We start from the raw sequence: 12376 nt of genomic DNA, 5'->3' as shown, positions 1-12376 counted from the left end.
TTTCTGAAACGCATAAGTTGCAGAAGAACAATGCCGGGGTGTGCTTGCCTGGGAATGCACACAAGAGCTGCGCTTACTTCGAAACTCTTTTTTGCACATGCGCCCGGCACATTTCTCCCCCTTGCTTTTGGTTTTATAGCACATGGAGAGCTAGGTTTCTGTGCTGTTCTTGTATTGTGGGGCCTGTGCCATATTTCACAGGGATTGGTTCTGATTTCATCCATCAGCCCGATGGAAAGTGTTGTATTCCCCCCCCCCCCCCCCCCAATCCAAATAAAAAAGACAAAAAGTTAAAAAAAAAAAAAAACATTGAAGAAATAATAGTTTCTAAAAGCTGACATCAGTTGTGTTCCAGGAAAAGACTGCATTAAATCGTTTTTCAGGAACAGAACACTCCAGAACATTTAGAAAATGAGTAATTATCTAACCATTGTGGCAATTCTGTGAAACTAATTCATTTATTTTTGAAAGTGTGCTTCAGTACACTTCATCTAGCAGCTCAGTAAAAGAGCCCAGTTATTTTAGAAGAGTAATTACCTCGGCACAGCTGAAAGTACTGTCACCAAGACCAGACCCCACCAATTGGAAAAAGGAGAGAGAGGAAAAGGGGGAGGCAGCGTCGGCTCAAGGGACTGTGGGACCCTGAGACAACTTAAGCATCTGACTGTGATTCAGTATCTCCCTCTCTCTCTCGTCCCCCTTCCCTTTGCTGGTTGTAAAGGGTGCCAAAATGCCAGTCTTAGCATCTCTTCCATCCCCTCCACCCATAGTCCAGCATCCCTCTCTCATTCTCATATCCATCCCTCCTGCTCTACCTTCAGACTCCTAGAGGGCATCAGCAGTGGCAGTGATTCACACATATTGCTTGTACCCTTTCCTCTGCCATGTGCCGCCCTGTCAGAAACAGGAAGTTGCATCTGAGGGGGCGGGATGTGGCAGAGGGGAAGGCAGTGTGTGTGAACCACTTCCGTTACCAACACCCTCTAGGAGTTTGAAGGCAGTATATAGGGAGGGGAACTTTGAGCAAGGAGAGGTGTGTCAGACTGCAGGGGGGAGGGGGGGGGGGGAGAGAGAGAATACCCATTCATTGCAGTGGCAGCCCTCAGCCAGTGACCTCACACAAGGAGACTCTCCAGAACTCTGGAATCATGGACCCAAAAATCAGCTAAGACTTCCTCCTGCTATTGGGCTATGAATGCTGCTTCTGCAGAAGAACTGACTCATGCTGAGAACTGGAGATCAGACCATAGTCTGGAACTGGCCAGCCCAACATTGGTGTTTTGAATGTACTACTCTGTTGGTTCATGGTTTCTATGTAGTGATTAATGTCCGATAAGGATCTGTCCTGCCAATTTGTTTTTAAATCCTTGTCTGCACTTTTCTAATTCGTGACTTGAGTTCTCTTCATCACGTCACTTGATGATCATATTTTATCATCGTCATTAGCCACAAGACTCCTGATGTAGGCCATCCGGCCGAAACACAACGTTGTGTCGAGTCATTTTTAATGCGGAATTGTGTTATTGAGTCATTTTTAATATTTGTGAATATTATTAAATTTTGTTTATTTTAAACTTAACTTCAGGTCCAATTATTGGATAGCCTGGCTCATATTCCCACCTTTTTGTTTACACTTTACGTGCCGTGGGATCTATTGAGTTCTCCATGTATGTGGATTCTCTCTAGACTGCCAATTTGTTCATCATCATAACAATAGGGAGGGTAAATGCTTTCTCCACAGAAAATGAGCCAAACATATCTGAACTAAAAAAAAAAATGTGGGGGTGGGTGGGAGGTGTGCTCTCCTAAAATAAAAACTTACCAGTACTGTCAGAAAAGTAATGTGTTTTTTTTTTCTACCTGTGGAACCCTAATTTGGGACGTAGCAATACATTGCATTATAATCATCATTCAGTATCATCTTGTTTTCCTACCAGACCTATGCACAAGTCGTCTGGAATTGATTTTAACAGAATCTGTTATTGAAAAAATATGTAGCTAATTTACAATTTATTACGAGGTTGTGTTTTCCTCTGAATGTTGTAGCATGTGGGAGCAGGGGAGTTCTTACGAGGAGAAAGCCCTTTTGTATAATGAACACATTTACTGAAGAATGCATATTCTTTCTTTAATAAAAATGTGTATGTGGCTGGGGGAGTCTGAAGATCACCATAATAAAAGGCTGGAGGTTGGCAGCTTTTCTTCATGGGCAATGTGGGATGTCGGTGTGCAGAAGAACATCTGAGTCATCAGCCTGAGTCTGAACGAGGTGTCACTGTGCAAGCTGTCAGATGCTTGGTTCACTCTGGCTTGTCACAGAGCTTAATAAGAATTTATTTTTAATGCCTTTATTTTTAGGTACAGCCATGGATGCACTGAATAGCATGCAGAATTTCTTACGCAGCCGTCCTAAAACGTTCAAATCTCTGGAGAGTGCCATAGAGTGGAGGTAATCTTGCACCAGTTTATCTTTATGATATAGATCAAATTCTTGAGCCCTGTTGTTGGGACTTAATAACCCCAGTTATAACGTTTCACTTTTTTATTAGTGTTTCAATAAATAAAATAAGTCGAACATAATACAGTACATCTGCATTCTAACATCCAATTCTATTGAACTCCCCCTTCCTAACTAAACCCACCCCATCATTTACTTAAAGACTAGCCGTTAAAGCCCGTAAAAACGGGCGAGTATTGCAGGCCTCCTCTTTCCCTTGGCCTCCCCCCTCCCCCCATGTCCACCAACCCTCCTCTGTGCCCTGTTCTCACCCCAAGTCCAGCAACCATGGCCTCTCCCCCCTGCCCTCCCCCCATGTCCAGCTACCCTCATCGCCGCCGCTCCCTTCCCCCTCCGTGCCGGGCCCCCTGCACTGACCTGACAGCGCCTCTCACCTCTGTGTGAAAGCGCTACAGGCAGCAGCAGATCGCTCTGCTGCTGCCTGCAGCGCTTCCACACGGAGGTGAGAGGCGCTGTCAGGTCAATGCAGGGGGCTCGATACGGCGGGGAGGGGGGAGGTGGTTTCGCGCGGTGTTCCTTTCCAGGCGGTGTCGGCATCAGACAATTCGACTCCGTTTCCCTCTCTGTTCCGCCCTCTGACGTCATGACGTCTTGACGCGAGGGCGGGACAGAGGGAAGTCTCTACTGCGCATTTGCAAGTGAGTACGGTCACTTGCCGTTTATATGTTTGATTTAACAATGTACTGTGTGCCGCTGATGTCATTGTATTGTACAGTACTACCCAAATTCTTTGGAATTCCATACATAGATGTTATCTTGTACTCCAAGTCTCTCCATTCGTGACATTGCTAGCATTTGCACTCACCACTGATGTAAAGTAAGACTTCCGTGAGAAAGCCAAGTCAATAAAATGGTCTTTTTGGCCATAATAATGGCTCGCAACACAAAGCCTTGCGTGCCACTCTGAACCAGTGGTGTTAACAAAGGATGACCAAAAAGCAAAAAAGGATCAAGATGCTAGCTAGATGTCCATTGTGAGATAGTGTTCAAACTTGCCAAAAGCTTTGTATGTCTGGACAATGCCAGAACTTATGTCCCAAATATACCCCTTTCACACCACACTTCAAACAAGCACCTGAAGAGGATAGGCCCATGTGGAAGGCCTGCCTGGGTGTCATATTATTATTATTATTTATTGCATTTGTATCCCACATTTTCCCACCTCTTTGCAGACTCAATGTGGCTTACATCATGAATAGTGGAAGCATATAAGAAGATATACATTTAGCATTATAGAAGGAGCTTGGGTAACATGGAAAAGATAATACATAATAGTAGTTTAACATGCAAACATGATAATGATAGAACATACTAGTAGTTTGTAAGGCAGTTCTGGATATTTGTATTGGAGTTCATATTTGTTGGTCTTTGTGGTATGCCTTGTTAAAGACACAACGCAAATTTATATTGCTGCTTCCAGTGATCTGCTACACATTTTCCTTCCTACATATTGTACTTTGATCTACTACTACTACTTGACATTTCTAAAGCGCTACTAGGGTTACGCAGCACTGTACAATTTAACACAGAAGGACAGTCCCTGCTCAAAAGAGCTTACAATCTAATGTATAGTCAGTCAAATAGGGGCAGTCTAGATTTCCTGAAAAGTGTAAAGGTTAGGTGCCGAAAGCAACATTGAGCAAGGATTTGAAGATGGGTAGGGAGGGGGCTTGGCGTAAGGGCTCAGGAAGTTTATTCCAAGCATAGGGTGAGGCGAGACAATGGGCGGAGCCTGGAGTTGGGGGTGGTGGAGAAGGGTACTGAGAGGAGGGATCGCGTACCATACCTTGCTTTCCCCACCACACATGTTCCTCTGTACTTGTCCTCTTCCCCTGTTTGAAAATCCTCCATATTAAATTAAAATTAAATCAGCAAATGACGACGCTTAGATTTCATTCAGAGCTGTTTTGAAACAGCACTGCTGTTTGTGTAATAATCTTCTTTATTTTGTCCAATCTTAGAATAATTACAAATGTATCTCTTGCAATGTGAAACTCTCTACATTCGTCTAATGTCTTTTATTTCCTTTTCTTTATCTCCAGTGTAAAAAGCGGTCAGATAAGGAATCTGGAATCTGCCCGAGTTTCTATGGTTGGCCAAGTAAAGCAGTAGGTTCCAATTTTGTTTGTTTTCAAAACGAACTATGGTAGCAGAAATGCTGTCCGTCTCTTTCCTAGCGGAACAATATAACTGCCAGGTTATAGTTAGGCTTTTTGTTTTGCCAGGTCTTTTCCCTAGTGTGAGCAGCAGCAGACCTAAGTCAAGCTCCACAGGCACTTGTCTCTTTTTGTTGGTTTTTGATTGGTTAAAATCCTTATCAGAATTTTTTTTTTCAGCTTGTGATAGTCTTCATTCAAACAACCTAAGAATAATCTAACCAACTTGTATTAGATGAGCTTTAGAGACAACATCTATTTCTTTTGCAAATCTTAATTTGCAAGGCGAGTTTGAGAGTACTTTATCTTTGTTTCCATCAGGGGCGTAGCCAGACTTCGGCGGGAGGGGGGGTCCAGAGCCTGAGGTGAAGGGACACATTTTAGACCCCCCCCCCGACATTGCTGACCCCGCCAATGACCCTCTCGACCTCCCGCCGTCACCTACCTTTGCTGGCAGGGGACTTCAACCCCCGCCAGCCGAGGTCCGCATCTTCTCGCAAAAGGCTTCCTTCTGTTTCTGACGTCCTGCACGTTGTACGTTTAGGACATCAGACTCGCAGAACAAAGCCTTGCAGATCAGCTGATCTGCAAGGCTTCGTTCTGTGAGTCTCACGTCCTGCATGTTGTACGTGCAGGATGTCAGAAACAGAAGGAAGCCTTTTGCGAGAAGAAGCGGACCTTGGCTGGCGGGGGTTGAAGTCCCCTGCCAGCAGGCGACGGTGGGTTGGCGGCGGGAGGGAGGGGGGTCGAGAGGGTCGTCGGCAGGGGGGTCCAGGGCCCCCTGGCCCCAAGTAGCTACGCCACTGTTTTCCATGAGTGTTTAGGTGCCTCCAAGCCAGTGCATCTCTGGCACCTGGCTTTAGAAGGTAATATTGTACATATTTTGTTAAAAGGGGGATGGGGACTGATTTGTATGTTAGAGTAGTTTTTTCTTAAAGCAGAGCTTTCCAAACTCTATCCTAGGGGTCCCTGGAGCCGGTCAGGCTTCACAATGAGTACAGATGAAATAAAGCAGCATCTGTTGAATTTCCAGTGTATGCAAATTTTTCTCATGCATATACATTGTTTATATCCTGAAAATCTAACTGGCTGTAGAGTCCACAGGACAGGATTCCTTGGTCAGCTTTTTATGTTTAAAATCATGTTTATTAAACCAAAGTAGAAAATAGCAAATACAGGTATTAAGCAAATAACATTAACAAAGAACTTCCTCCCTTCCCCCTCCCCCCCCCCCCCCCCCCCCCAGTGTGTCTGTGACAAAATTATAGATGACCATCACTGCAGTACAGCCTTCCCCTCAACCCCCTTCAATTTGGAGCGTGACTAAATACTTAAAAGTCTACTGTAAGCCTTATATGATAATGTGAGCCAAAAGGGCTCCCAAACAGACTGAAAAGCCTGTCCCTTGGCACTTTGGAAATCCATGACTGGTATTCGCTCAAATGGAGTTCTTCATTAAGGTATGCCTGCCATCTTTGCACAGATGGAGCTGGGTTGGAGCCAGTAAAAGAGAATAGTTTTTCATGTTAAAGAGTAGGGCTCAATGGAGAAACTGACAGAATCCCAGAGGCAAATTGGCCAAATATAATTAAAGGCTCTAATGTCACCATACAAGTCCACCATTTCTAGAGAGAATCTAATACTTGCTTCCAAAATCAGTGAACCTTCGGGCAGCACCAAAACATATGTCCCCTTGGCACTGTCTGCGTGAATTAGTTCTGATGAGCAATGCTCTCCTTGGTGAAATATATAACCTCAATACAAATTTGTAGAGTGTTTCTCTGTGCAACATATTGTCCACCTTTTTATGCAACCCTACATTGTAAGATTATAATAAATTAAGGTCGACAGCACACAACAAATCCTGGGTCCAGTATAGAAACCAGTTTTGCCAACTGTACTTATTCAGGGTCAGGTGTAGAATCTTTAAGATACATGTGATGAAAGGTCAAGGGCACCTTTGTTATAACAGTTTTATTGAAGTATACAATAACAGCATACAACTTATGCAGAAATGCTACTTGGAATATGCATCCCCCCCCCAACACACACACACACATTCCATGGCCCTCTCACCACGGTCTGTGTAAAATAAGATGCAAGAGAAAACTTCAGTGCGTACAATTATCCCCTGATATGATGATATAAATAAAAACCCTCCCCTCCTACCCATCCCAACCCACAAACATCCCATCTGTAATGAAACTATATACAAAAAAGGTTCAGTACAGTCTGAGGCCGTGGCACTTAAGCCCCAACCCCCCCTCCCCCCTTCCTCGACTCCCAGGATCCTAGTGTGTTGTGGAAAAGGTTTCAGAGAACCTATTAAGGACTTGACTGTGCACCCTTGGAGATATCTTCTGTAGATATGACCCCCCATACAGCACGAAATCGCTTCTGACGCTTTGGGGACAGATGAGACCCAAAGGATTCCCAAGTGTTAGAGAATGAAGTTTGGTGTGCCAGTAGCAGATGGAGGGTGGGCAGTCGGACAGCCAATAATTATTTCTTCCCCAGGATACAAGATTTGCTGACAAACCATTTGTCCCCACTGCTTCTCTGACCCATAACAACAGTAAATCCCAAAAATGCCCCCTGTACGGGGACCCGGGGTGATATCCCAAGACCACAGACAGATAGTGAAATGCCCGAATCTTGCAGCATTGCCATGTAGTGTGAAAAAAAGAGTTTGTCTCAGCCCGACACTTTCGACAATGAGGAGTCTACACAACCCGCCAGGAAAGCACGATGTTTCGAGAAATAAGCCCTGTGGATAGTAAGAAAATGGCATTCTTGTAGGTCAGCACTTTGAACCCATCCAGGTTTCGCCCTAATAGCATCTGCAAAACCTGAAGCACATATAGTTTGTCCCAAGTCCCTCTCCCAGAGCTCCCCCACCCTTCAAAAATCCTTCAAGTGCGCGCCCCTTGTTAAGTAATTCCCGATAAAACCAAGATATGGAGACCTTGACCAAGAGCATCACCCTCCAAGAGGCATCTCAATTGTGTCCCAAAACGGAGAGAGAGACTACATCCGGGGAGTGAAGCGATAAAATATGATAATTGTAGATAGGCGAAGCGGTCCACCACAGTCACCCTGCATCTTCGTTGCAAATCAGAGAAAGTAAGGACGGTCCCATACTCTTTCACAAGATGCTCCAGCAGAAAAATAACCTGTGCTTTCCACTTCCAAAATACTGCACTCTCCATTTCTGGAAGAAACTCCACATTCCCAAAGTCAAGGGCACCTTTAACTGCGACCCCAGTGTCAATGCTTCTGCCAAAGTCTCTTGCACATATTCTGTGAGATCACTCCTCAGCAAAGTAGACACAATGATGAAGTTGCATGTAGGTGAAAAAATCAGTGTGTGCCAGCTGATATTCCTGTTACAATATAGAAAAGGACATCAATTTTCCATCCTCTGTTATTGCTTGAAACACGCAAGTCGAATCTTTTGCAGCCCAAGAGTGAAATACACTAGGACTTTGCCCTAGTGGAAAAGAAGGGTTAGCACAAATGAACAGGTATGGGGTCACAGTAGATGAAAAACCATGATGTTTACAAAGAGAAGTATAACCAGCAGAAGACAGGAAGTGTTGATGCTCCTGTACAAGTCGTTGGTGAGGCCCCACTTGGAGTACTGTGTTCAGTTTTGGAGGCTGTATCTTGTCAAAGATGTAAAAGACTTGAGGCGGTGCAAAGGAGAACTACAAAAACGGTATGGGATTTTTTGCAAATCGTATGAGGAGAGACTTGCTGACCTGAACATGTATACCCTGGAGGAAAGGAGAAACGGGTCACATGATACAGATGTTCAAATATTTTAAAGGTATTAATCCGCAGTCAAATCTCTTCCAGAGATGAGAAGGCAGTAGAACTAGAGGACATGAATTGAGGTTGAAGAGGGGCAGACTATTTATTTTTTCATGGAGAGAGTGGTGGATACTTGGAATGCCCTCCCGCGGAAGGTGGTGGAGATGAAAATGGTAACGGAATTTAAAAATCGCATCCACATCAGCTGTTCAAAAGAGTGGCAGTACACGTGTTCTTTTTATGTTGGGCACCTTTTCTTGGCATTCCACTCCGCATCTGGATTTCCCCGATTTTGAGGATGGACTTTTATTGTATGGAGCTATTTTCTTTTGTTCAGCAACTCATGCACTAAATGTTGCTTGGTTGTATTGACCTCTAAGGCAAGCGTTTGCGTATACCGAAACACGGCCCATGTCTGGTCAATAATATAGTACACTGATTCCATTCTTGATAGCTCTTTGTGCTTTGTTTTGGAGTAAAATGTCACAGGGAACATATACATATGTGGTACCTTTGTTCAATAATTGAAAGTGTGTATGGGTGATATGTGCTTTTATTGTAATCTGCTTTGAGGCTGATTGGTTATGAGACTATTGCATTTTATAAATACACTTTGGAAATCACTGAAAGGGCAGATTAAGAAAATGACATCACAGTTTAGTGGTGAAAAGATTAAGGAATGCCTTTGTCTTTGTGAGGTTTATATATTACAAATATAAAGCTGAATACTACTACTACTACTACTACTATTTAACATTTCTAGAGCGCTACAAAGTGTACGCAGCGCTGTACAAACACAGAAGAAAGACAGTCCCTGCTCAAAGAGCTTACAATCTAATAGACAAAAAGTAAAGCATTTAAATTTAAAATATTTAAGCAGTCAAGCACAAGAGAACAGTCACAGAAGGACAGAAGATGTTGAAGGGTGGTCAGTGTGATTAGGTGTAACTCTGGTTGGAGTAGTGGGAGAAGGTGATAGAAGAATAGAAATGGGTGAGGTAAAGTAATGAGTGGGTTGATAGGGAGGTTATATAAGACATGTCACTCTAGGGGTGGGTGGGTAGAGGGGTAGGGTGGGTGGAAGCAGGAGAAGGTATTCTCTGCAGCCTATCTGTGAGATGGAAAATGCTCTCTGAAGCTGCTGCTATAAGTTGTTAGTTTTCTCTCCCTGAAAGAGATCCAAGCCACACCCACGAAGTTCAAACTGTCAGTGGGGAGGGTGAGGGGAGGAAATGGCAGTGCTTGATGAAAAAGAGAGCTCAGTTTGATAGGAGATATACTATAGGATGTCATTCTGAGGCCAGGCTAAGTCTAAAGCAGGAGAAGGTATTCTCTGCAGCCTATCTGTGAGATGGAAAATGCTCTCTGAATACGCCTAGCTCTCTGAAAATGCTCTCTGAATACGCCTAGCAACAAAATGGAAAGCAAGCCTTGGTGAAGTTTGGGAAACTATCCCTAGAGCAGTGTCCCCAGTCGTGTTCTGGATGTGCATATAGTCCGCTGTGTTTTCAGAATTGTCACAGTTAGTATGCCTGAGAGATTTTACATATTGTTCGTCATGAAATGCCTAGCCACCCGCCTGGGGTTACCCCTCCCGGCCATTTAGAGGGTCTATCCCCAGCTCAGGTCAGCCTGCACCTGGTGCTTGTGCTCTACACTAGCACCCTCCTCCCACCAAAGAAGGGAGAAGGGGGGGGAATGGAAGGGTGGTTGGGGGAGGCTGCAAGAATGAGTGTGAGGGGTGGGGGGAGAGATTTGGAAGAAAAAGCAAAAGCACATGAAAGAGGAGCGGGAAAGGGGGAAGGACAGGGATGGAAGGTTGAATACAAGGAGAAGTGTGCATGGGGACGGGGAGGGGTGGGTGGGAGAGTGAAGTGAATATAGAGCAGTGGTTTCAATCCCAGGCACTCAGGTTTTCAGGGTATTCACAGTTCTATATGCATATGAGAGAGATTCACGCAAGGCATGCTTTGTAGGCAAAGGTATCTAATACATATCTACTGTGAACATCCTGGTGGGGTGAGCTCGAGGACAGGAGCCACTGGCCTACAGCCAGAAAAACACACAAATATTAATAATAGCTTTAAGTTAATCTCTTTTGAACATTTTTTGTTTCTGTAAACAACCTTGCGAGGGCTGGGAAAGAGTTGCATTTAGGGTTAAGGTCTGAGGTATCTGTAACTGTGGAGAACACTCTGGTCTATCGGTTTCACTTGATTCACTAAGCTAGTAGTCCTTAACAGATTAAGACACACTTCCACAGTAAGAGGCATCCAGAACAATTTCATAGTAACTGTTTGGCTTTGTGTGTGATCTTTCTCCCCCTTTGAAAATAGAGCTTTTGGGCTGCTAGAGAGACAAACAAAGAATGAAAACATCTCCCAGGGAACACATGTATTTTACAGTTGATTCTGGGTTGATATATATATATATATATATTTTTTTTTTTTCCCAACCCAGCAGAAGTTGGAAAGGATTATACAGTGGGTTTCTGAAATGTATGTTTGTCTCTGGGCATAAAAGAACTCCTTGAAATTTCGAGATTAAATTTAGCATATGGGAAACCGTACAAAGATACATTGGGTTAAAAAAATGGACCAAATTGAACCTAGGGTTCCAGAATGATAAGTCCCCTAAAAATATGGCCTAATGCAATTATGTGGGAGGAGGCATTCCAGCCTCTGCAGCATACAAATCAAATACAACAGTCCTAATTTCTGGTTTATATAAATATTGTTTCACGGTTGTTTAATAGTGTACTCTGCACTTTGTGTTATGCATGTAGTTTGACTATTTTGGCTTTCAGCTTGCCTTCTATTCTGTAAACTAATGTCAGATTTATTATTTAAATTGTATATCAAGACTCAAAAAGTTATAAAGTGACCCTCAACTACCTCCCCACCAAACTACTCACCCAGCAAACTGCAAATAGCCCCTACTTGAAACCCTCCTCCTCCCACTCAACACACACTCACATATGCATGCAGAGGGGTTTGAAAGAATTCCATGAGTCATACCGTTTGTGCTTTCCTCACTTTGTACACTGTTTGTGTTAGGTAAAGGATATCTGTAGTGATTGACTTAATACTTCATGCCAGATTTACTCTAAGCTGCTTTAAGTGCACCTCACGTTTCTGCCCACAAACCTACATCAAACAGGTCTTATCTGTTGTAAAGATGAAGCCAATTAAACTCCAAGTAAAAGCAGAATGATGTGAGGTGTTATGCAGCAGGTTTTAAAATATTGCCTGCATATGTTGAGGATCTAAAGGGGGGGGGGGGGGTTAGCAGCTTTTTCAACTAAGTGCCATTAAAGGGGTAACGCCATGTTGAGCATGTTGCTACTTGTGTGTTGAGAGGAGGTTCACTTTTGCTGTCGTCCTTGTAAGGTCAGCAGAGTCCCGATTTGTGCTAATCTGTTAATTTTGTTAGCAGCATAGAGTTTTTTCACAGCAGCCAGGAACAGGGCGTTGAAATGAACAGTGGCAAGCCAACAAATGTTTTTTTTTTTGTATTGGGTGCTGCCCATTTCTGATCTCTGATGAGAAAGCTATTGTGGTAACACAAGCAAATAAACTATGGACATGATTTACCAGGTGTGAGGAATCTGCCAGCCCTGAGGGCTCCAAAGCCATCATAGAGGGGATTATTGAGGAGGAGGAGGAAGAAGAGGAGGAAGGAGGGCAATCCATTAACAAACGGAAGAAAGAAGATGATACAGAGGTAGGGGAGTTCATAGTGAATAATTTAATGCTAAAGAGAAGAACTATTAGCCACTTCTGATTGGAGCCTGGGTCTCAGTAATGGTTCTGTGCTTAAATTTATTGTATCTCAGTCCTAAACTGTGTTCATATTCTTTTGTATGGGTCTGTGGGCCTCATCAGGGCAT

The 12376-nt window shown here is 43.7% G+C and overlaps 1 protein-coding gene across 1 annotated transcript in view; it reads left to right on the top strand.

The window, feature by feature from the left end:
* Positions 1-12376, top strand: part of LOC115468361 (protein phosphatase methylesterase 1) — an 81424-nt gene that overhangs the window by 35992 nt on the left and 33056 nt on the right. Inside the window, exons 7-9 of the mRNA XM_030200007.1 lie at positions 2359-2449; positions 4561-4626; positions 12084-12210. Coding sequence (XP_030055867.1) covers positions 2359-2449; positions 4561-4626; positions 12084-12210 — 284 coding nt within the window. The remainder of the gene's footprint in view (positions 1-2358; positions 2450-4560; positions 4627-12083; positions 12211-12376) is intronic.

Source organism: Microcaecilia unicolor, chromosome 4 (genome assembly GCF_901765095.1).
Source record: "Microcaecilia unicolor chromosome 4, aMicUni1.1, whole genome shotgun sequence".
NCBI lineage: Eukaryota > Metazoa > Chordata > Amphibia > Gymnophiona > Siphonopidae > Microcaecilia > Microcaecilia unicolor.
This window is presented reverse-complemented; position numbering and strand designations above follow the sequence as displayed.